Here is a 22294-nt window from a genome sequence, read left to right as displayed (position 1 = left end):
TTTTATTGATGCACAATCAGCTTCTCGTGCATACCATTCATTCTGAGGTAATAAAAATAAGTGTTTTAGTTTCTTCATTTCTTTGAGTGATTTGAAAACTAACTAAAGTCAAATGCACCTCCGGGTATATAAAAGCTATCTTGAATATTGACTGAATATATTTACAGTGTAGAAATCTGTCTTGATAAATGTAATTTAAAGAGAGTTTCTGGTGTTAAGTCATAACCTTTCTCTGTTGTACAAAGCTCCTCATTGCATCAAACTAAAACCTGAAACTTGACTGGCAACTAAACCTCAGGCTACAGTTTCTCTGTTCCAATTCACCTCAATGGTTTTTGTTTTTTGTTTGTTTGTTTGTTTGTTTGTGGGACAGAAAACATAAACATGTTCAAATTTGCTCTGTGGTATCATCATTATAAAGAAAGTTTTACATGTACAGTATAGTTATTCTGAAATGTGTTGTCTCTATTTCTCATAGAAACAGTTTCTTGGTCTCTTGGGTCTTCATGGTTCTAGTGCCATGTTGTCAATGCCAACCTTGCGTCTGCGAGGCTGTTGGATTGAAACAAAGGTCATTGCACCAACCTGGTTAATTTAACAGGGGCCTATAAAGAGCTCTCTGCATTCTTTCATCCCGCGCTAACTAAATGGAATCTGTATTTCATAGCCGTCATCTTACCTTCTCATCACAGCAGCAACAGCAAAGGCAGCGAATAAGAACCAGAAGGACAAGCAATAGGACCATACCTAACAACGGATACACAACAGAGTCCAGATCAGGGGAATGTTCCAGAAAGCAGGTTTAGTTAACTCAGAGTAAGTAGTAAACCTGCTAATAGAAGAGCCCTATGCCTTTGTTTTAATTGGAGAATGAAGTCATAGGGCTCTTGTGTTATGAGGTTTAGTACTTGCTCTGAGTTAACTAACTTTAACTAACTGTCGGGAATACCGCCCCAGGTCTTCACCTGCATGACATCAATGTCTCGTCCGTAACAGTATTATAGAATAGTAAAAGAATAATAACGTAGTTTTAACGTAACAGAATATTTCACATCTGTTTCATGGCAATGTTTGCGCTCATTTTCGGTGCGTCACGAATGTCAAAGCTTTGTTTACAGTGTATAGCTTTTCATGTCAGGTGAGAACATTAGTGAGCCCGTATCTTACCAATGAATATGAAGAAAACTGCGAAGGAGGCGATGTCCCAGTCTGACTGAAACCAGTCTTTGGACTGCAGCCTGGACAAAACGTCCTTAAGCTGGTCCTGGAACTCATCCTTTATATTCCCTTGGCTCATGGCTGTGGCTGCAGATCGAACTTAAAAAAATAAACAACTACAGATGAAACGAGCATTTATGAAAAGCCTTACTCTGAAAAGCCACAAATCTATCTGCAAAGTTTCCAATAGTAACGGTAGAAAGAGCGTCAGAGTCAAACAACGCTCACAAGTTCGAGGAACAAGGAAGTTTTGGATGTTGCTGATGTTAAACCTAGATCACCTTGACTTAAAAGTGGAAAAGTTTAAACTAAGATTCATTTCATAAGTAAAGCTCAAGAATATCTGCTGTTTTGTTGGCTGATGTGCTGTTCTTGTGTCTTACACTCATATTTTTTCAGCTCTCTCTCTATTAAATATGTTAGAAACACTTACCTGCGACATCAACTGTTCTGCCTGGTGGAGTTTCCGGGTCACTCGTATTTGTTGCCGCACCTGTTCTGTTCATTTACATAAGATCATAGTACGGTCTGTTAGGTACATATTAATTTCATGTTGGCATAAAACACTGGCAGGAACTGTAAGTTGTCAAATGAAATGACTTCTAAAAATACAGGATTTTTTCTACCTGTAATTTCCAGTTGCTGAGATTGAAGAGATGTGTAATATTTTGTTCTAATTTTTACTTTGTTGGCGTACTTGATTGCAAATTGGCACGCAAGACCACCCCTCGCGACAGATGGCGCTGTCTGATTTCTCTGCTAGCTAGAGAAATCCTGAATCCTTGTTTACGTGGAAGGGAGACGAGCGTCGTATTTCCGGGTTGTAGTTCTCCAGTTTGCAGGGTTCTGATGGTGATATGGCTGTGGTACCAGCCCAGGCTCTTCGGGTCTCCGAAATTAAAGACCCGACGCTCTTGTTCGAGCGCTATAACACAGAGGAAATACGGACAATCGAGCGAAAAGTACGCGGAGAAATAGAACAGAAGAAGGAGGAACTTCGGCAGATGGTGGGGGAGCGCTACCGGGACTTGATTGATGCTGCTGACACAATTGGTGATATGAGACAGTGTTCCGAAAGTGTGGTGCAGTCTATACAAGACATGTATCGGTACTGTCACAAGTTAAAACAGGGGAAAAACACGCTACAAACAAACACCAAAGATGAGGTAATATGCCCTCCCCGCAAACAGGATTTGTGGATTCATTAAATGTTGGTTATATCTCTCCAACGTAGCAGCACAGTGCCACCGAAGTTAATTGCATGCGTTTTTAAAGATGGAAAAGAGATGCACAATTACCCTTGCTGAAATTAATGTATGCATGTAATTACATATCCAGCAATTATTTATTACATTAACTTCTTTGTAAGGTAACAAAATTGGCAATCCAAAGAGCAGTTTTACTTGTCATGCTGGTGCACGTAACTGGTATGACTACTACTGGATTGTGGGAAAATAATTCATGCTTATAGTCTCAATATCTGTATCTGTCCTCCAGGAATGTGACTAGGGTTCCCTCTAAAGGCCATGACAGTCACTGATGCACCTGTCATGTCGTATTTGTGTTGTGTTCTCCAGAGTCAGAAACATTCCCAGGAGAAATTCTACACCATGTCCTCTCAGATCAAGCTGCTTTTGGAGATACCTGAACAGATCTGGAGCGCAGTGGAGTCCTCCCAGTACCTGCAGGCCACGCAGCTCTACCTGCTCTGCTGCCACCTGCACAGCCAGCTGCACCTGGACGGAGCTGGTCCCCAGTACAGCCCGGTCCTCGCCCGCTTCCCCATCCTGGTGCGGCAGGTGGCCGCTGCCGGGAACTTCAGGTACAGAGTGCGGCCGTCTGAAATACGTGCACTTGGCACATAAACTCGTGTAAACTGGAAACGCAGTAATACCTTTGTTAAAAGAAGGACTCAAATTATACTGAAATTATACTGCAGCTGTTTAAACGCAAGTGAAGTTTATTAAGCAGTAACGCTCATGATATTTATTTGATATTTTTTATTTACATGATATTTCTGTGTGATTTGGCCAGCGCAGCCAGAGGAGATCTCTGTGACTTTGGCCAGCGCGGCCAGAGGAGATCTCTGTGACTTTGGCCAGCGCGGCCAGAGGAGATCTCTGTGACTTTGGCCAGCGCAGCCAGAGGAGATCTCTGTGACTTTGGCCAGTGCGGCCAGAGGAGATCTCTGTGACTTTGGCCAGCGCGGCCAGAGGAGATCTCTGTGACTTGGCCAGCGCGGCCAGAGGAGTTCTCTGTGACTTTGGCCAGCGCGGCCAGAGGAGATCTCTGTGACTTTGGCCAGCGCGGCCAGAGGAGATCTCTGTGACTTTGGCCAGCGCAGCCAGAGGAGATCTCTGTGACTTTGGCCAGTGCAGCCAGAGGAGATCTCTGTGACTTTGGCCAGTGCGGCCAGAGGAGATCTCTGTGACTTTGGCCAGCGCGGCCAGAGGAGATCTCTGTGACTTTGGCCAGCGCGGCCAGAGGAGTTCTCTGTGACTTTGGCCAGCACGGCCAGAGGAGATCTCTGTGAATTTGAAAGAGAGCTAATTGTGGGGGAACGTTTGTCAGTAGCTTTGATGACGAGAAAAAAAAAACCTCGTTGATGTTCTGTTAGGAGCAGTGGCCATGGTGACTGACATGGACCTCTTTGGGATACTTATCATCAGCTAGGGTGAGCTGTGGCTTAAAACATGTTCTTTTTGGCCTTGATGTCTGTGCACTGGTTCAAAATGCAAGGCAAAACAGACTTGTCACTCTGAACTAGTTAAAACCAGATAGCAGTGTAGGGTATGAGAAGGTCATTTCATCACGGAACTGTCTTTCCAGAACTTCACAGAGAGTGTTACTCTGGTCAGACTCCAATACATTAAATCATCAGATCCAGGTTGTTTAGATCAGCAGTGCCCAAAGACAGCCCTGCGGGGCCAAAGCCCGGATGACTTCTCCAGTCACCCTGAACGCAAGGGATGGGTTTTACCTGGGGAACAGGTGTGTGCCTTCCTCAGCCAACGTGATGTCACGGATATGAGAACCAGAGACGTTCCTGTCATCCACCACTGCATTCTGACCACTGCTCTCTCTCTCTCAGAGCCTTTCACGCCTTATTACAGGACAAAGTCAACACCAGAGAAAACCAGATGACTATGTAATGAGGTTTACAGGCTGACATCTCTGTCACAGTGGGAATGGTCTCTTTCAGGATGACCGCGCCTCCATCCACACTGAACCTGCTCCGGCAGAAAACCCACCATCAAGACACTCCTGTTCTGGCTTTTTATTTATTTTGTCAGATACCTGTGTGTTGCCTGCAGAGTTACCTTCTTGTTTCTGCATTCCTTTCAAACCTTGACCTGATCAGTGACGTGAACGTGATTTTATTGCAGTGTGGAAAAACACATAATGACGTATGTGTATGTTTGCTCTCATTGTCTGACAGGTCCACTATCTTGCTGGACAGTAAGTCGGTCCTTCGGGGCAGGGCCGTATCGGATCAGGCAATAGCTGAAGCTCTGGTCTCCACCATGCTGCTGGAGGACAGCTCTCCCCGCCAGGCTCTGGCCGACTTCCTGCTGGCCAGAAAAGCCTCCATTCAGCACCTCCTCAACCAGCCTCAGCATGGTGAGTCTAGCACCTCCCACAGCACACCCTGTCCCCAGTCAAACCACAGCCTGTCTCCCAGTCAAACCACAGCCTGTCTCCCAGTCAAACCCCAGCCTGTCCCCAGTCAAACTGCAGCCTGTCCCCAGTCAAACCACACCCTGTCCCTAGTGAAACTGCAGCCTGTCCCCAGTCAAACCACAACCTGTCTCCCAGTCAAACCACAGCCTGTCTCCCAGTCAAACCACAGCCTGTCTCCCAGTCAAACCACAGCCTGTCTCCCAGTCAAACCACAGGCTTTCCCCAGTCAAACTACAGCCTGTCTCCCAGTCAAACCCCAGCCTGTCCCCAGTCAAACCCCAACCTGTCTCCCAGTCAAACCACAGCCTGTCTCCCAGTCAAACCCCAGCCTGTCCCCAGTCAAACCACAGCCTGTCTCCCAGTCAAACCACAGGCTGTCTCCCAGTCAAACCAAAGGCTGTCTCCCAGTCAAACCACAGCCTGTCTCCCAGTCAAACCACAGCCTGTCTCCCAGTCAAACCACAACCTGTCTCCCAGTCAAACCACAGGCCCGCTTTTAAAAATGCCCCTCATCATGTCATCTGATCAGGACACATGAACGTATGGTTACATTTTCACCTCATTGCCTACAGTCTGTTTTCAGTGACTCTAACAGACTTCCTGTGAAGCTTTGTTTTGTGTTTCAGTGTTTCGGGATACGGCTGATGTGTTCAAATTTTGTAATAAACTGGTTTTGTCCCCTCAGGTGCGGGCATCAAGGCCCAGGTGTGTTCTCTGGTTGAGCTCCTGGTCACCACTCTGTACCAGGCCTATGCCCTGTTCTACGTGCCTCCGCAGGGCAAAGTGGCTGACCCAGGTCTGGGCTGTGGTCTTCTCTTCACCACCCTGGAGAACGTGACCTCCACCTCCTCGTCTGCTGGTGAGATATGTGACCTCAGTTTGTGCCAGTGAAATCAGTCAGGTTGTCAGTTTTCAGTTCTCATTTATGGGTTGGAGGGAGAAATGTCAGGCTTGTGTGGTTTCTGTGCTGTGTTTACATTTCTGTTGATTATTAATGACTGATATGTCATAAAACTGATTTCTTGAAATTCAATGTGTGTCGCAGAAAAAAACACAGTGAGAGAGAGAACAGTATCACACACTAAAATAAGACAGATGAGGACAGACTTGACAGCCATTTTAAATGAGTATAGAATGATAGATTTCCCCCGAGTTGAAATGGGACCATCAGCCTTAGGGTAGAAGATCAGACGCCATCGTGAGTAAAGCCACAGGGAGAAGTGGAGCAGTAGGTCAGATGACAGGGAGTCCTGTGAGGGCTGTTTACTCAGACACTGGAGAGGATGTTTCGTGTGATTTGATTTGAGGTTTGTGTGCTCCCAGGGAAAGGCAAGAAGGTTCTTAATGAGGAGATGAGCACGGGGAGTTGGTTGAAACATCTCCCTCCGTCGGTGGTCAACTTTCAGCCCGCCCTGCGTACCCTGGCCCAGCCCATCCAGACGGAGCAGCTCAGAGACACACTACAGCAGTGGATCCATACGTGAGTACCGCAGCTCTCCTCGTACCCTCCTGCAGTCTGAGCAAACGCCGCCACTCAGAACACAACTCAGTACACCTCTCCGTCTTCCCCCCGTCTGCCCCTCAATCAGGGTTTAAACTGTAAGGCTTCAATACACAAACGTGACCAGAGAAGATAATGTTGTCTTTTTTTCTGTAATTTTATCGTTTGTGTTTTGGATTTCATACATTAGCTGACTGAAGTAAAGTCGTGTGTGTCGTGGTGTTTTTTTTTTTTTTTTGTTCAGCACTGAGGGAAGTGTTGTGTGTTGTGTGTTGTGCTTTAGCTGTAAAGAGGATATTCGCAGCAGCGTGAGCAGTTTGCTGGTGTATGTGAAGACCCTGAAGGGTCTGGCTGCTATCAGAGACGCCGTGTGGGAGCTACTGACCAGCGAGTCCATTAGCCAGCACTGGGTGATGGTGTGTCAGCGTCTGCTGGAGCGACCGCTCTCCCTGTGGGATGACCTCCTGCAGCAGCTCTTCCTACAGCGGCTTCAGGTACTGACACCCAACAAACCAGCGCGTCTGCCATCTGCCGCACTGGCCAGAGCTCCACTAATGCCCACGTGGAAATCTTCTTCTCTCTCTTTTTATGTGTGTGGCGTATGAATTCTAATGAGGTCCATTCATACTGTGGCTATTTGTGTATGAAATATATAAATTTGGTATTTGTATGTAATCCTTTAGATCTGAAGAGTTTCTCTTAGGTTCTGTCTGTGAGGTTCTTTACAGTGTTTACATGTGTGGAAAGCATGAAAATCAGCTGTAATTGGTTAAGGGAGTGAACAGAACCAGCTGGAGAAAGCAGAGTTTTATATCAATAATGCTGGTAAACTGAGTGAACTCAACCAGGCGACCGCAAAAAACCAGTAACAGACTGGTAACGTAAGAAGCCAGTTCTGGATATGAGAAGGTGACAGAGATATGAAAGGTTTGGTTTCAAGCCTTCTGTATTAGCTTTTCCCAGTGTATGTGGCCTTTCACACCAGATGTAATGCTGTATTTACATAGCACTGCTGTTGTTTTATTTTTAATTACAGCGCTTAACAGATCAGATCAACCTCACCCATAAACAGACTGTGGATGTTGTTGAGTGGTATTGAGTGAGGTTGAATGATGTAATGTCTCTCAGTTTCAACAGCAATATACAGTACATTTGAGTCATTAGATATAGAGGTGACATTAGATATACAGGTGGCATTAGATATAGAGGTGACATTAGATATACAGGTGTCATTAGATATTGAGGTGTCATTAGATATACAGGTGTCATTAGATATTGAGGTGACATTAGATATTGAGGTGGCATTAGATATAGAGGTGACATTAGATAAAGTGGTAATCAGTTTACTGACTGATAGAAAGTCAGGATCAGTATGGCCAGGATGTGGTTGAGACAAGATGAACATCATTGATCCTTGTTTATGTATATCATTCACTTCAACAAAAATGTCAAATCTGTTGTGTAGAGCTGAGAAGAGACTGAGGACAGACATGAAAAGGGTCTCAGACAGGTTATTATAGTTTATGCATGGCATGTAAAGTGTCTCTTCTCAATCCTCCTCTCTATCTCTCTTTCTCTCTCTCTCTCTCTCTCTCTCTCTCTCTCTCTCTCTCTCTCTCTCTCTCTCTCTCTCTGGGTCTGATCCAGGCGATCACTAAGGAGGGGACTGAGGGGATCTCCAGTAGCTGCAGACAGCTCCTCTCCTCCGCCCTGCGGGATCTGGAGCCGACGTCGGGAACGCTGAACAGGGGGGTACAGTTTGAGAACGATGTGGCGGCGTTCCTCTGGTCCGAGTCACAGGGGGACCTGCTGAACGACACGGCCTGGGTGGGCGTGGCCCACCGTAACACGCAGCAGAAGAGCGGCCTGTCCATGAAGACCCAGGCGCTCACGCCCTGCGTCCAGACCTTCTGCACCGCGCTCGACTCCAAGCTCAAAGCCCAGCTGGAGGACCTGCTGCATTACCTGCCTTCTGACGAACCAGGCAAGGAGCCCTCAGAAAACCCTCCTCTGGCCAGGGGGTCCTCCTCTTTCAACCGCTTCACCGACGCCGGGGCGGTGGAGGACACGCTGAGAGAGCACTGTCTGACCTGCGTGCGGGACATCTTGGCCTGCGTGCGCTCCGAACTGGCCGGCATCCAGAGCGACCCCAACCTGTCCAGCCGACTTGGCTCCGTGCTCTTCATGGCCAGACTGTGTCAGTCTGTGGGTGAGCTGTGCCCGAACCTGAGGCATTGCATTCTGGGTAAGCAGGGGAGCGTGGAGTCCGTGAGCAGGGGGACGCCACGGCAGGGGAAGAAGCTGGGCAAAGGGGGCGTGGCCAAGGCGGCCGAAATGAGCCCCGCCCAGGCCAAATGGTCGGGTCTTGTGGAGGAGCTCCTGTCCTGCAGCATGGAGGCCTATCAGATATGGAGCTCTGCACTGTCCAAGGTCAGACCATTACAACAGAGCACTCGGTCAAATAATCTCATTTACCACTTTAGAGTTTAGAGTTCTCCTCATGGAGAATTACCATCTGCAATCCTTTGATTCCAGCCCTGAACTCACCTGCCCCAGCTTATTAAAGACTTGTCCAGTGCCTGGACCGTAGCAGGTCTATCAGAACTAAAGGCTGGAACTAAACTCTAGATCCCCAGGAGGGCAGGGCTGCTCCTCGTAGAACAGATCTACTCACTACAACCTGTAGAGAGCTGGTTACACAGCATTTGTAGAGTAACTTGGCGAAACTTGCCCTATGAACATAACTGCAGAAAAGCATTGTCGTCAGTCCATAGACTCTGAGGGAATGTCCGGCGGCATCAGGCGCGTTGCTGAGTGTGTGTCTGGTGTGTTGTCCTCTCAGGCCCTCGTGGAAGGATTTGCGGCTACTCTCCACGCTGACTCGGCCGGTTCCATTCTCAGCTCCACCACTAACTGGGAGGAGCTGGAGATTCAGGAGGAGGCGGAGTCGGGCAGCAGCATCATGTCCAAAATACGTCTTCCAGCGCAGGTGACCAAGCACAAGCCTCTGTTTTCGTTCAGAGCAGCGATGTGTTACGTGGTGGGATGACACTCTGGTGTTTGGATATTACTGTGTTACTCAGTGCTCCTCAGTGAGCAGCTGTCTGTGTGTCTAGTGAAAGGGATAAATTAGAGACACACACACACACACAGTTGGTCTGAATGTTAGAGACAGACACAGGATTTGTCTTAATGTTTGGGAAAACCCCTCCAGTCTCCATTTAAAATGCTTAGATGAATAATGTCGATTAGAATCAAGAATGTGAAATTGGCGATTAGAATCAAGAGCGTGAAATCGAGGATTAGAATCAAGAGCGTGAAATCAAATTGTTTGGAATCATTTTCCTTTGGCTGTGAGACAGTCTAATGTGATTCATTTTCCTTTAGCTGTGAGACAGTCTAATGTGAATCATTTTCCTTTGGCTGTGAGACAGTCTAATGTGAATCATTTTCCTTTGGCTGTGAGACAGTCTAACGTGATTCATTTTCCTTTAGCTGTGAGACAGTCTAATGTGATTCATTTTCCTGTGGCTGTGAGACAGTCTAATGTGATTCATTTTCCTGTGGCTGTGAGACAGTCTAATGTGATTCTTCTCTGCACTCGTCCTCTTGGCAGCCCTCATGGTACGTTCAGTCTTTGCTCTTCCATCTGTGCCTTCAAGTGAATCGCGTTGGGGGCCACGCTTTGCCCAGAGTCACTCTCCTGAAACTGCTGAGGAGCTGTCTGGAGCAGGTCGCCAGAGAGTACGAGACACTCGCGCATGATGCACAGAGCACGGTGAGGAGGCTTTATCTCTCTCTCCCTCCCTCCCTCCCTCCTTCTCTTCCTCCCTCCCTCTCTTTCTTATATCTCCTCGCGCTTACCCGCTTACACAGGAGCACACACGCTAACATGCTCCTTCATCTCCATCTCTCTGTCTCTTTTCGTTATCTTAGGAGGGGTCTTTCCCCGTGACTCAGAATCGAGCTCTGCAGCTGCTGTTTGACCTTCGGTACCTCAGTTCTACTCTGGGGGCCCGTCTGGAGGAGGGAAAGACTTCCCGGTCCCAACAGGACCCAAGGTACCTGATTGCTGCCGCACACCCTTTTAATAATTTTTTTTTTTTTTTTTTAACTCCTTTATTGTTAGCGTAGTATCTCTGTCAAACCTCCCACTTGTTGGTACTGGTTGTTAAATCTGGGGGTTCTGGTGTGGTACTGGTTGTTAAATCTGGGGGTTCTGGTGTGGTACTGGGTGTTAAATCTGGGGGTTCTGGTGTGGTACTGGGTGTTAAATCTGGGGGTTCTGGTGTGGTACTGGGTGTTAAATCTGGGGGTTCTGGTGTGGTACTGGGTGTTAAATCTGGGGGCTCTGGTGTGGTACTGTTTTTGTCTCACTAACGAATTTGTCTCTTGCCGCTCTTTTCTGGCATGTTCCAGGATTCAGCAGGTGTGTGATGCTTTGGAGAGTTACATCGACCCATTTGACCTGGACGTCTTCACCCCTCCTCTCAACAACAATCTGAACCGCCTGTCTCAGAGAACCTCTGTAAGCGACCCTACCTTAAAATATAGAAAAACCCCTCATCATCGGCCATTCAGATCAAAGCCACGTAGAGCGGTCTACCGTTTTTTTCGTTCCATACTCTTTTTCCATGAGCACCGTGTCAGACTGTGTTAAATCAGCGCATGGTGAGCGGAGTCTGATTGCCTGTGGTTCTTTGTAAGGTGCTTTTGGGCCTGCTGACCGGCACAGAGAAGCAGTTTACCTCCAGGAGCAACACCGGCACTTCCCAGGAACCATACAACATCCTGCCGTTGGCCAGCAGCCAGATCAGGTCAGTGTCTCTGGGGGCACAGCCGGGGTGAAGAGAGTGTCTCTCCCGGCACAGCCAGGGTGAAGAGAGTGTCTCTCCCGGCACAGCCAGGGTGAAGAGAGTGTCTCTCCCGGCACAGCCGGAGTGAAGAGAGTGTCTCTCCCGGCACAGCCGGAGTGAAGAGAGTGTCTCTCCCGGCACAGCCGGAGTGAAGAGTGACGTTCCGCAGGCTGATGCTGGTCTCACATACGAGACCTTTCCTTAGGCAGCCTGAGAGCGCTGAGTGCACGTCTGAGGGCGGCCGGCGCGAACAGTGCAGAGGAAAGTGCAGACTCAGGATGTGCCGAGATGAAATGGACAGAATGAAACTGGTCTTTTCTCTGTTTGAACTGGTCTTTTCTCTGTTTGAAACTGGTCTTTTCTCTGTTTGAAACTGGTCTTTTCTCTGTTTGTCTTGAACAGATTCGGCCTCTTGCCTCTGAGTATGAACAGTTCCCGTAAAGCCAAGTCAGCCACGCGGCCTGCAGACGGCACCCGCCCCATGGTGAGTGGGACAGAGACAGAGTGTGTTTGTGTGTGAGTGTGTGTGTGTGTGTGTGAGAGAGAGAGAGAGTGTGTGAGTGTGTGTGGATTTTCCGTCTGGTCCATAAAGGCTCCCAAACATATTCAGGTGTTAAGGATGGTTGAGATTCCTGGAGTCGGGATTCCTTTTAAATCTCTGTTTTCCAAACCGTTCATCATCACGGTAAATATGTAATGCTACACTCTGCTCTTTCAGTGTCACTGAGTCGTAAAGAGCCAGTGCAGTGAGTACTGTGTGCTGTGCTGCAGTGTGTGCTGTGCAGTGTGTGCTGTGCAGTGTGTTTTGCAGTGTGTTTTGCAGTGTGTTCTGCAGTGTGCTTGAAAGGCCTACCTTTGCGTCTGAGAGGTTTTATTTCTGATGCCCACTGGGCTTGAAGTATGAAAATGTGGCTCTGACTTTTTTAACTGATCCAGTGAAAAATTCTTTAATGTCTAATCAGAACTATAGGTGAACATCGTTGTTTTAATTCATATCGTCATGGTGACCTATTTTTTTTTTTTCTTTTACTCTCAGATGGCTCCCTCATCTGCTCCCAGCCCAGAGGATGCGTTCCGCCCAGGAAACCTGTTTAGGCAGTTAGCCAATCAGGAGGAGGAACCCGCTGCCCCGTCTCTCTTTAAACTAGGGTGGCTCTCAGGCATGGCCAAATGAACTTTTCTTAGGATTGGTTTTTAACAGACACATAGGCTGTATCAAATAATATATACATATATATGTATACATATTATATTATATATATATAAAAACACATTTTGAAATATTTAATGGAGTGTGTGCTGTGTTTTGTCTGTAATTATTTCACTGAATTTGGAAGAGGACTGTAAAAGCCCAGGAGAACACTCCATGCTTTCCCTGAGCTGGCCTAATGGTTAGAGAATCGGGCTGGTAACTGAAAGGTCACCAGTTCAGTCCCTTCCCTCAATATGTCCTTGATCAAGGCGCTCACAGTGCCTCTGCTCACTGCTCACAGTGCGCGTGTGTGTGATCACAGAGATTCTATACTCTATGTTCTAATTATAGAGCTGTGGAGGTAGTGACTGCGTCAGTGTTGCACTTGAGAAAAGGAAGTTGCTGAAATCCTGAGGATGACAGGAGAGACGCTGAGAGAAAGAACGAGGAACAGACTTTGTTTGTTTGGGGTTTTTTGTTAGATGTATTGCGTGACTGAATGGATATCATTTGTGTCTATGTCAAACATGCCATTCTGAAACACTAAACTGTACTAGTTTGGCGATAAACACACACGCGGATGCACGCACGCACGCACACACTCACAAACAAAGTTATCAGTGAGTGAACGCTCACATACTGGGAAGCCGTAGGCTGAGGAAGGGTGTGAACTCGGGGTGTAGGACAGACAGAGTGTATTTTTCATACTGTGATAAATCACCTACTTAAGAAGCAGAGGAGGGATGGGAAGCCAGTGTTCATGGTTTACATACGAGCCGTCCTTTATTGTGGTGGTTCAAATAGCTGCACATTGCCTACCACACAGCGTTAAGTAGTGTGTATATGAGGGTTTTTTTTAAATCTACTCTGCACTGGGCAAATCAGTATAAATATCAATAGAATATTCTTTTGTGTTCTATCACAGGTCTCTGTTTTCAGAGGCATGCCAAAATTCCTCTAATCTCATCTAAGCCATGAGATGTTTTTCGAGCCAAGTTCGTAAAGGTTAAACCTGGACTATGTGAGAGCCGAGTCTGGGTGAGTGGTCGATGGAGACTGAGATTTGAGCCAATGTTTCTCTTAGTCAAGTGCTGGAACTGGTCTCTGCCTGGACACCCCTTGTCAAACGTGTCAAAACAGGCTTTGCTAGAAGCTAGAGCAGTGCTTTAGGGGTGGGCAGAGCAGAGGAGGAAAGCTTCCTGCCAGGTCACTTTCATCACTGTCATCGCCCTGTCCTGTCCTGTGCTACCCCGGCCTCTATTTGCGGTCCAGTTTGTTTTGCATAAGCTTCTTAATGTCGATAGGTCCTGCAGCAGCTGCCGCCTTGGCCTTCTCTTCCTCCTCCTGCTGCCAGATAATGATGGGATCGATGCCTGGCTTGCGGTTCTTGGCATTTTGCTCCAGTTGGGCATCACTGCAGTGGAGAGAAGAAAGACAAGATACCAGATCTCTTTCAAAGGCCAACAACACGAGTTAAATAAAAAAAAAGTAATCCATCTAAAGCTTGGATGGCAAACACGTACGAAAAGTTATGGGGGGCAGGTGAAATCGCTTTTTTCTGGATATCCTTGTAAACTGGTGACTTCAGGTAGCGGTAAAAGGTGTCCTGTAAATCCGTTTGTGATGGTTAGTGGTTTATATCCAAAAAAGAGGAAGAAGAAGGTCAGTCAGTACTTATTTCCATTATTAGTATTTATTGACATTGAGCCTCTGTGCCCTAAACCACTACTAAATGTTTGTCCCAAACACAGCTGGAGTAACAATGGGGCTTCTTATCAACATTAGGGATGTATGTCTGCCATACTACGAAAAGAATGACCTCTTAACTGACAGATAGCTCTGCTAACGCGTATGTATGTCTGCCATACTACGAAAAGAATGACCTCTTAACTGACAGATAGCTCTGCTAACGCGTATGTATGTCTGCCATACTACGAAAAGAATGACCTCTTAACTGACAGATAGCTCTGCTAACGCGTATGTGGGGTTATGAGAGTCCTGCTCAGTTCAGGAGGTGCAAGCTCTGCTCACTAAATGCTCCTTCCAACTGTAACGTCAGAATAAGCTCTGAGGAGATGAGTGATGGTGCTGATCACTTCACCTTTTTCATGAGCATGAAGATGTGAGTCTGGGCAGCGTCCAGTACGTAGCGATGGGGATGTTCCAGTCCCTTCACTGTCAGCCCCATGGTGCGACCATCGATATTGATCCATCGTGGAGCTCCAGGAGCCAGGAAGGTTCTGACACAAGAAACCACACACAAACACACAGAACCTCAGCACTGAAACCACACACAAACACACAGAACCTCAGCACTGAAACCACACACAAACACACGGAACCTCAGCAGTGTAACCACACGCAAACACACACAAACACATGGAACCTCAGCATTGAAACTACACACAAACACATGGAACCTCAGCACTGAAACCACACGCAAACACACAGAACCTCAGCATTGAAACCACACACAAACACACAGAACCTCAGCAGTGCAACCACACACAAACACACGGAACCTCAGCATTGAAACCACACGCAAACACACAGAACCTCAGCAGTGCAACCACACGCAAACACACAGAACCTCAGCAGTGTGACATAAGGCCAATGTACAAACAGTTACAATCTTAAATTCACACTTATTTGAGGTTACTTTTATAATGGAAATATTTCAGCACTTCTAAAGTAAAACCAAATGATTCCCAAAATATCTGTTACCTTATTACTACAGTATTAGAGTGTAATGTTCCCACATGTTAAAAGGACATATGGGTCTTACCTGATGCAGCTGAATGCTGTATTTCCTGAGGCGACTTCAATCTAAGTGATGTCTACTGAGAATAATTCAACTATTTGTTCAGAGAGGGAAATGCAATGATCAATGACCTTGTGAACTTTTGCCCAGAAAAAAAAAGGAATTTCAACTTTTTCGGTTCTTTTGGGAATATTTGGTCAAGCGTTCCAGATTGTGACTGTGGGTTAGAGTTCTTGATTCACACAAAAACCGGAGTGAAACTCACTTGAATATGTTCTCAGCTTTCTCTGACATAGAAGCCGCCGTTCCCCATTTCATTTCCTCAGCCGCTTCCCAGAAGGCCAAGTTTTCACCTGCAGAAACATAGTTTGGGTTCAGTCCACTGAGTTCTCACTTTCTAAAGCTATGAGCAGCCAACCTGAGTCCATTCAGTATTATCTACCCACCACTGAACTCCTTCTTCAGGAAAACCTTAAAGTCAGCACGGCCGCGTGGATCGCTTAACAACTCAAAGAAGCTGAAAGACCAGCGCTCCACTCGCATTTTTGTAGGGACTTCCACACTGAAGAAACACACACACACACACACGTACATTAATCCGGTCCATACCATTAGAAGGGACATACATTTGCATTTAGTAACACACTGACAAAAAATCTCAGAGAATGTTTATTTTACTTTCTCATGTTTAGTTCCCAGTATGTATCATCGTCTGTCTGCCAAGGGTTGCTAGGGAGACACGGAGCCAGGAAGGGGTCATGGTTCTTAAATGTGGTCACGTACTTGACGATGCTATAAGAAAACAAAACGAAATAAAAACAGAACGTGAGTTACACAGAACAAAACATAGCTACGAGGACAGTGGTAATCGACAGAAAGCTTTAGAGAAGCTGTCGGCGCTAAGATGCTGACGTGTCCGGTAACAAACGGCGGTTTTCATGTGTTTCACATGAAAGAATCTGCCGTGACTGTGACTGGACTTACGCTCCGAGGGACACAGACGATTTGACCCTTGACCTCATGATGGCTTGCTGTGTGAAGATGATCTAAGAAGGAAAGCAGAAACAGACTTAAGATACGAAATTAACAAAACAAAACAAAATTAGCATACAGTAAGAAAGAAAATGCCCCTAAGTAAACAGAACTTACAATTCTTCTGTAGTAGTCAAGAGTTTTTTTCTGAAAAGGGAAAAAACATTGTTAAACATTTCAGTTGATGGGCTATACTTTGTTTGCTATGACATTCAGTTGTGACATATCTACAGCTATGATATGACATGGGCTAGTGGACAAAAAAAAAACCCAAACACACAAAAAGCTAATTCAAGCTCCAACAGGTTCTGGACACACTACAACATGGGGCGTTAAGAAAATCAAGGATTTTAGCTGTGAAGCAATGCCGTGCGCTTGTTAGCTTCATCTGATAAAGAAGAGTCCTCTTGAAACTCCATATTCATGATTTATAGAATTAAAATCTGTGTAGAGAGAAAAAAATTACGACAAATCAGTCGATGTGGACCTGAGTTGTGAAACATCTCATTTCTGACAACAAGCTTGAGCCTCAGACAGATTATATATTAAACCTGCCAGAGAACATTTACTGCTTTTTAAGCCTTCAGTGAAGGTTGTATTCATTCTTTTCATTCTTTTCTCAATTGAGAAAAGTTATGCCATGAACTTATTTTTTATGAAAATCTACTATCCTTGAGTTAAAGGAGAAGCTGACAGGGAGCTCAGTTTTAATCTATTCAAATGAGAGCGCAGGTCAGAGCACTCATTTTCATCATCCAACAGCACAAACTACGACCACACAGAGTCTGTCCTCTGTCATTCTACACTGTTCTCCTTATACACGTCTGCGTGTGAAAAATGTACACGTTTTTAAACACCAACTCTTTCCATATGCATCGTTATTATCCTAGTGTGGATTCACTGACAGGTGTTTGATTTTAACTGACATCACTACACCTGTTGGCTGTTGTCACTCAAACAGAACTAGCATGCTGTCAACATCGCTAAAGCAGAAGGCTACACGCGGCTGAGGCCGCGGCTAAGCCGTCCTGCTGCTGCTGCTGCTTCAGGAGGGGATGAGAGGGAGAAAGGGAAAGAAGCGGCAAGGGAACTCTGGGAAAAGATCAGGAGGTCAGAAATCCTCTTATGTCGAGTAAGAAGATTGGGAGAGACCATCCACCACCTTCCTGGGAGTGAGCTGGACACAGCGCTAAGCTGAGCTAATGGCCTTAAGCAGGGGGTCTGTGGCTGGGCTGACCACCTGTGTGCTCCAGCTCAAATCACAGAGAAAACATTTACACCTAGCAGGCTGGGAGAACCTCTGCTTTGGTCGAGGTCAAACGGGAACTTTCACACACAAAAACTGGGCCTAGCAGAATTCCTTTTGTAACACTGATGAGACTGTATTGAGTCTCCACTCTCTTGTCTTAAGGTTCTTCGCACTGTTTGAAATAACAGACATGAAGGGTACTGGTCCCCCTGTGTCCTCTTACCTGTTACCTCATCAGCATTTGGGTCAATTAGACGATCTATGCCATAATCCAAGGCGCTGTGAGTCCGTGGCTGGTGAGAGAAATGGGAGAATGAATTCTTTAGTCCATCCATCCATTACAAAACAAAAAAAAAAAACCCTGTTACTATGACATATGACACTCCTGTTATTCTGTTCGTTTTCATATTTCATAATGCAGCTTGAAGGGGAAGTGCTTATGGGAAATCTGTTGTGAACTCACTGGAGGTCTGTTCACTATCCAATAGGCTCTCTCCTGACAGTCCAGGACCACACGATCTGCCTTCTTCCTCTCCTTCCCTGCCCTGCACGGAAAATGAGAGTGTGAATGGAAACCTCCTTGTCTTATTACAGATTTATTATACGAGCTGTTGTAGCCACTGCATATCAAATCATAACTTAAAATAATGAGTGTCATTTCTATATCAGAGAGCAGTTTTGGACTGCGGGTGCAGTTCCTATGGCTGATATGATGTAGTTGTATGGGTTCAGGCATTAACCACACTCTCACTTGTATTGCTCTTTGGCTTGCATGACAATAAAATCCCATTTGTGATTCATCCATTTATGAAGTTTGTTGTACTCCTCCTGATAAAAAAAAAAAAATTAAATAGTTTTATTAACCTAAGCCGCTTTTTGAAAATATTTCAAAATTATTTAACTATACAAATAACAACAAAATGGTGAGTTAAAACACAGTCACTGATTACCTGCTCATAAACATCCAACGCTCCTTTCTTCCGGATGTTTCTCTTTGCCAAATAGATTGCTTAGTAGAGAAAAAAAGAAAAAGAATCATATGTATTCATGCAAATGACAGAGGAAGGACGTTACGGGTCACATCTGGAAACAAGAACCTGAACCCTGACGATGGTTAAACAGCTACATGCACTCTGATATTCTCAGATCGGCCTTGGGCTGTCAGTGCAACTGTAAGAGGCACATTCTCTCTCTCTCTCTCTCTCTCTCTCTCTCTTTCAGTATTAACTGTCACTGAACAGGAGTGTAGATCTACAGAGTCAAGCAGCAGGCGTGTGGACGGTCGACCACGCTAGAATCTGCATGTGATGGATTTGGGGATTTCTAATTAGTGAAAACTAGGATGTTGAAATCTGTCTACCTCTACCTACCATAGTCTGTGTCCTCAGGTTTCCACTTCTGCTTCGGCCAGAAGTAAGGGGTCTGAAAATGCCAAAACAGATACTGTGTCAGTCGCAAACACCCTTGCATTCCACAGAATTCTCATCGATGTTTTGACAAACGTCAGAGTCACCTGAAAGCGGTAGAGACTGCCGTCTGGTTTGAGGACGAGTTTTTTGTGGTCTTGTAGTGGATATATGTAACCATATGCCACTAACATGGTGCCAATAACCTGTGCCTCTAACAAATAGAAATTAGATGACAGTTAGGGTTAGTCTGTGTGCAGTTATTAATGTTAATGAAATTAGTGACAGTTAGGGTTAGTCTGTGTGCAGTTATTAATGTTAATGAAATTAGTGACAGTTAGGGTTAGTCTGTGTGCAGTTATTAATGTTAATGAAATTAGTGACAGTTAGGGTTAGTCTGTGTGCAGTTATTAATGTTAATGAAATTAGTGACAGTTAGGGTTAGTCTGTGTGCAGTTATTAATGTTAATGAAATTCTAGGGGAAAAAAAGGTCAATTTTACCATCAATCAGTGACTTGTCTAATAAGTACATCAGTGATTTCAAGATGAGTTTTAATTAAGCTTATAATAACTCTTACCTTGGGTATCCACTTTCATATGATTGGCAATCCAGGCCAGGATGTCTTGACCTGAGAAACAATCAGTGGTCAATCAGAACCACCACTGTGAATGATAATGAACCTATCCTAAGAAAGCCATGCAGCTTGCAAACAGTAACATACTTCAAACTGGACATTTGGAAAGACATGTGATTCTTGATAATGAAGTTCACTTATATCTGCATTAGTTTTCTGAGAAGAATAAAACATTTTTATATTTTCACTCAATCAATTTTTTTTTATTTCACAAATGTATGTTTTTCTATTGGCTGTGCATTTCACTATTTTCAAAATGTACACAGTATATCTCTGATGCCAAAAAGTCCCCGTAGAGACCTACACTACGTTTACAGTTTAGGCAAAGGAAGGCCAGCTCTGGTCTGCTTTAGAACAGCCATAGGGATTAAAGAGTAACTTTGGAACACAAGGCAGCGCGCAGGTCTCATCCAATAAGACAGCCTTATATAGCTAATGTTCACAGATTACCTTCAGCTGCTGGCCTGTCTCTGGGTTTAGTCCCAGAGCTGAGAACATTTTTTCTGAGGATTTTCATCTTCATATCACTCAGACAAATGTGGTGTGTCTGACTAGAGAGCATCTCACAGACCGACTTCATTCCACACGCACATCAATAAGATACAGGACTGTGTGGCGTGACAATCAGTCATAACTCAAAAGCAGGCTGTTGTTTTATCTCTGTGAATCATGGTTGGATGTTTCTGGATCGAGGACTAACCAGTCATGTAGCTTTTAAATGAGCTACTCACTAATGTGTGTGCTATGACCTCACCAGACATAACATGGGGGATCGTGGTGACGTTCAGTTTCTGCTCCGACGCCTTCACTCCATTTTTTTGGTCCTGCATCTCAACCACCAGAGCCTCGGCCTTCAGCGGGTAGGAGCAGAGCACGCGCGTCAGCATGACATAAATATCCACCAGATAAAATCTATGGCCACTTCACATCCAACAGCAAGGCTTTCCATGTACCCAGCTCACGTATACATTTCTGGAACTAAACCACCACGATCGCTTTCAGATCATGCTCTTGCCAAAGGTGGACCAGTTTAGCACTGAATGTGTAAAGACATACCACCGTAGTGGTGATAAAATAAAAGCGTACATCAGAAGTTCTTGAAAATAATTTTGTATGTACTGCCGTTAGAAATGTACTGCTCATTTTCGGGGTCAAACAATTCAGTGAAATTGAATTGGGGCAGCACAGTCATACTTTAATATATTTCCCTCCAAACAAACTGACAGAGTGGGTCCATTTTGACTGTGGAACCCACCAGTAATGACTGGGACACTGACACACTAGTACTTCATATTTTGTCATTGCATGAGAAAGGTAGAAATACTACGTGTACATCTGAAACTTTATCATATCCTGAGGGAAATCATCTCCACACACTGCAGCTGTGGCAGAGGTAAACATTCTTCAGTGGTGATGTCCTTACTGTGGCCATATTACTATTCTCATCAGTGTTCAGTCATCTTCAGTGTCTCAGAACGTCATGGTGTTCTGGTGTAATCTTCTCCATCAAAGGCCCTGACACATCTGTGTCTTCTCTCAGTCATCTGTAACCTCACATACGCTTACAACTCAGAAAATCCACACATAACTTAAGCATTACTCATTCAGAGGATTTCAGAACTTGTGTCACATCCTCCCTCATAAAAACAAAACAAAACAAAAAATCAGCGGGCATCAAGATATGTCTAGAGAACGCAGGAGCAAAGTAACAGGACAGCTGACATGAATTCCTATGGGCACATTCATTTTGAGTGTCTCTAAGGTGTTGACCCCTGAAAGCTGTAAGTGTGAGATTCAGAAGGCTAAGAACAAGCTGTCAGAAGTGGCCTGAAGCCAGACTAATTGGATTTGAAGTTAGATTGAGACGTAAGCTTGGATCCTTTGAAAGTCTCCAAGCTCCTCACCATAAAAAGACTGAGCATACCCAGAAAAGTACATAAATTAAAAAAAAAAAACACACACACACATAAGAACTACAACAACAACATCAGATAAAAAAAATAAAGTAAAAAAAAAGGCAGCGAAATCAAACCTTAACATAAGATGCCCATCAATACAAGAGAGATCCACTGAAGTGACTTGACTTTTTTTTGTTTGTTTGTTTAATTGGGAAACTATTTTTTTCATTTAATTTGTTTGTTATGGGCTTGTCAACTCGTCAATCCCACGCCTTTTCTTTTCTCTTTCTTTTTTTTTTATTATGAGTGTGATACTAAAACCGTTTTACTATCATGTCATATTTCTGAAGGACTGATTTCTTAAAATGATTCCGGACATAGAACGGTGGAAGATTGTGATGAGTCAGTAAGATCTACTACAAAAATGCGGTATCCCGTCAACAGACCAATATAGTTAATCCAGGTTTATTTTAACAAACGTAAATCGAAACCCACCTTATTTAAACAGGCCATTCGTGGTCGGTAATGCTGACCATGGTCTCGGAGTGTCCTTATTGTCATCTTTGCGCTGAATATGAACTTTGGTTGTAAAGTTTTCCTTAACTGGCGTATCCTCTGGGAAAATCACAATATCTGGGCGGGAGGAAGACGCAGGTGCTAGGAGGACGACGCAGTCTATCCCACACACACACATAAACCGGCAGGATCAAGGGCTTTAGGAAAGTTAGATGACAAATTTGTCTACCAATCACAACACAGCCTACCTACAACCTGTTGGCGCATCGCCGCGTGCTTAGTTCAATAGAGGACATACAGTTCAGCAGGCGGCCACAGAGAGCGCTCGACTGGTGTATGTGTTTTGAA

At 45.1% G+C, this 22294-nt stretch overlaps 3 protein-coding genes across 5 annotated transcripts; 1 reads left to right on the top strand and 2 right to left on the bottom strand.

Annotated features, from left to right (window-relative positions):
* Nucleotides 1-365: 365 nt before the first annotated feature.
* On the bottom strand, nucleotides 366-1677 carry smim22 (small integral membrane protein 22). The gene is made up of 4 exons (XM_030790958.1): nucleotides 1652-1677; nucleotides 1168-1317; nucleotides 680-747; nucleotides 366-552 (listed from the first exon to the last, which is right to left on the bottom strand). Exons 2-4 carry the CDS (start codon nucleotides 1295-1297, stop codon nucleotides 505-507), a joined length of 246 nt encoding a protein of 81 aa, XP_030646818.1. The 5' UTR covers nucleotides 1298-1317; nucleotides 1652-1677; the 3' UTR covers nucleotides 366-504.
* A 386-nt stretch (nucleotides 1678-2063) lies between these two features.
* On the top strand, nucleotides 2064-12430 carry cog1 (component of oligomeric golgi complex 1). Of its 2 annotated transcripts, none has more exons than XM_030789913.1 (14): nucleotides 2064-2384; nucleotides 2796-3040; nucleotides 4658-4839; nucleotides 5585-5758; nucleotides 6223-6379; nucleotides 6684-6894; nucleotides 8048-8830; nucleotides 9243-9389; nucleotides 10017-10178; nucleotides 10337-10461; nucleotides 10820-10928; nucleotides 11108-11217; nucleotides 11659-11740; nucleotides 12293-12430. In XM_030789913.1, the coding sequence occupies exons 1-14, from the start codon at nucleotides 2076-2078 to the stop codon at nucleotides 12428-12430; spliced, it is 2934 nt and encodes a 977-aa protein (XP_030645773.1). In that variant the 5' UTR covers nucleotides 2064-2075. The 2 variants fall into 2 exon arrangements, with proteins under 2 accessions (XP_030645773.1, XP_030645772.1); XM_030789912.1 differs by having other exon boundaries at nucleotides 2064-2413; nucleotides 2798-3040.
* Nucleotides 12431-13705: 1275 nt separating this feature from the next.
* On the bottom strand, nucleotides 13706-21991 carry rgs9a (regulator of G protein signaling 9a). 2 transcript variants are annotated; one of them, XM_030789914.1, is made up of 17 exons: nucleotides 21926-21991; nucleotides 20287-20383; nucleotides 19476-19526; nucleotides 19004-19110; nucleotides 18861-18912; nucleotides 18441-18499; nucleotides 18242-18318; nucleotides 17954-18035; nucleotides 17717-17783; nucleotides 16359-16390; nucleotides 16194-16255; nucleotides 15888-16001; nucleotides 15656-15771; nucleotides 15475-15562; nucleotides 14550-14688; nucleotides 13972-14054; nucleotides 13706-13862 (listed from the first exon to the last, which is right to left on the bottom strand). In XM_030789914.1, the coding sequence occupies exons 1-17, from the start codon at nucleotides 21989-21991 to the stop codon at nucleotides 13706-13708; spliced, it is 1449 nt and encodes a 482-aa protein (XP_030645774.1). The 2 variants fall into 2 exon arrangements, with proteins under 2 accessions (XP_030645774.1, XP_030645776.1); XM_030789916.1 differs by having other exon boundaries at nucleotides 16359-16388; nucleotides 17721-17783.
* Between the last annotated feature and the right edge of the window lie 303 nt (nucleotides 21992-22294).

The sequence above is a fragment of the Chanos chanos genome, chromosome 13, assembly GCF_902362185.1.
Source record: "Chanos chanos chromosome 13, fChaCha1.1, whole genome shotgun sequence".
Lineage (NCBI taxonomy): Eukaryota > Metazoa > Chordata > Actinopteri > Gonorynchiformes > Chanidae > Chanos > Chanos chanos.
The sequence above is the reverse complement of the archived record's forward strand: the minus strand, read 5'-3'. Positions and strand labels throughout refer to the sequence as shown.

Excerpts from the sequence above, each read along its gene's own strand:
- smim22 (XM_030790958.1), bottom strand. The coding sequence starts at position 1,297 with ATGAGCCAAGGGAATATAAAGGATGAGTTCCAGGACCAGCTTAAGGAC. Across the intron at positions 748-1,167 it reads AGTTTTCTTCATATTCATTG|GTATGGTCCTATTGCTTGTC; the intron begins GTAAGATACGGG and ends ATCCGTTGTTAG. Across the intron at positions 553-679 it reads GTTGCTGCTGTGATGAGAAG|CCTCGCAGACGCAAGGTTGG; the intron begins GTAAGATGACGG and ends TCAATCCAACAG.
- cog1 (XM_030789912.1), top strand. The coding sequence starts at position 2,076 with ATGGCTGTGGTACCAGCCCAGGCTCTTCGGGTCTCCGAAATTAAAGAC. Across the intron at positions 4,840-5,584 it reads CCTCAACCAGCCTCAGCATG|GTGCGGGCATCAAGGCCCAG; the intron begins GTGAGTCTAGCA and ends TTGTCCCCTCAG. Across the intron at positions 6,380-6,683 it reads CTACAGCAGTGGATCCATAC|CTGTAAAGAGGATATTCGCA; the intron begins GTGAGTACCGCA and ends GTTGTGCTTTAG.
- rgs9a (XM_030789914.1), bottom strand. The coding sequence starts at position 21,991 with ATGACAATAAGGACACTCCGAGACCATGGTCAGCATTACCGACCACGA. Across the intron at positions 20,384-21,925 it reads GAATGGCCTGTTTAAATAAG|GCCGAGGCTCTGGTGGTTGA; the intron begins GTGGGTTTCGAT and ends TACCCGCTGAAG. Across the intron at positions 18,319-18,440 it reads CGTTGGATGTTTATGAGCAG|GAGGAGTACAACAAACTTCA; the intron begins GTAATCAGTGAC and ends TTTTTTTATCAG.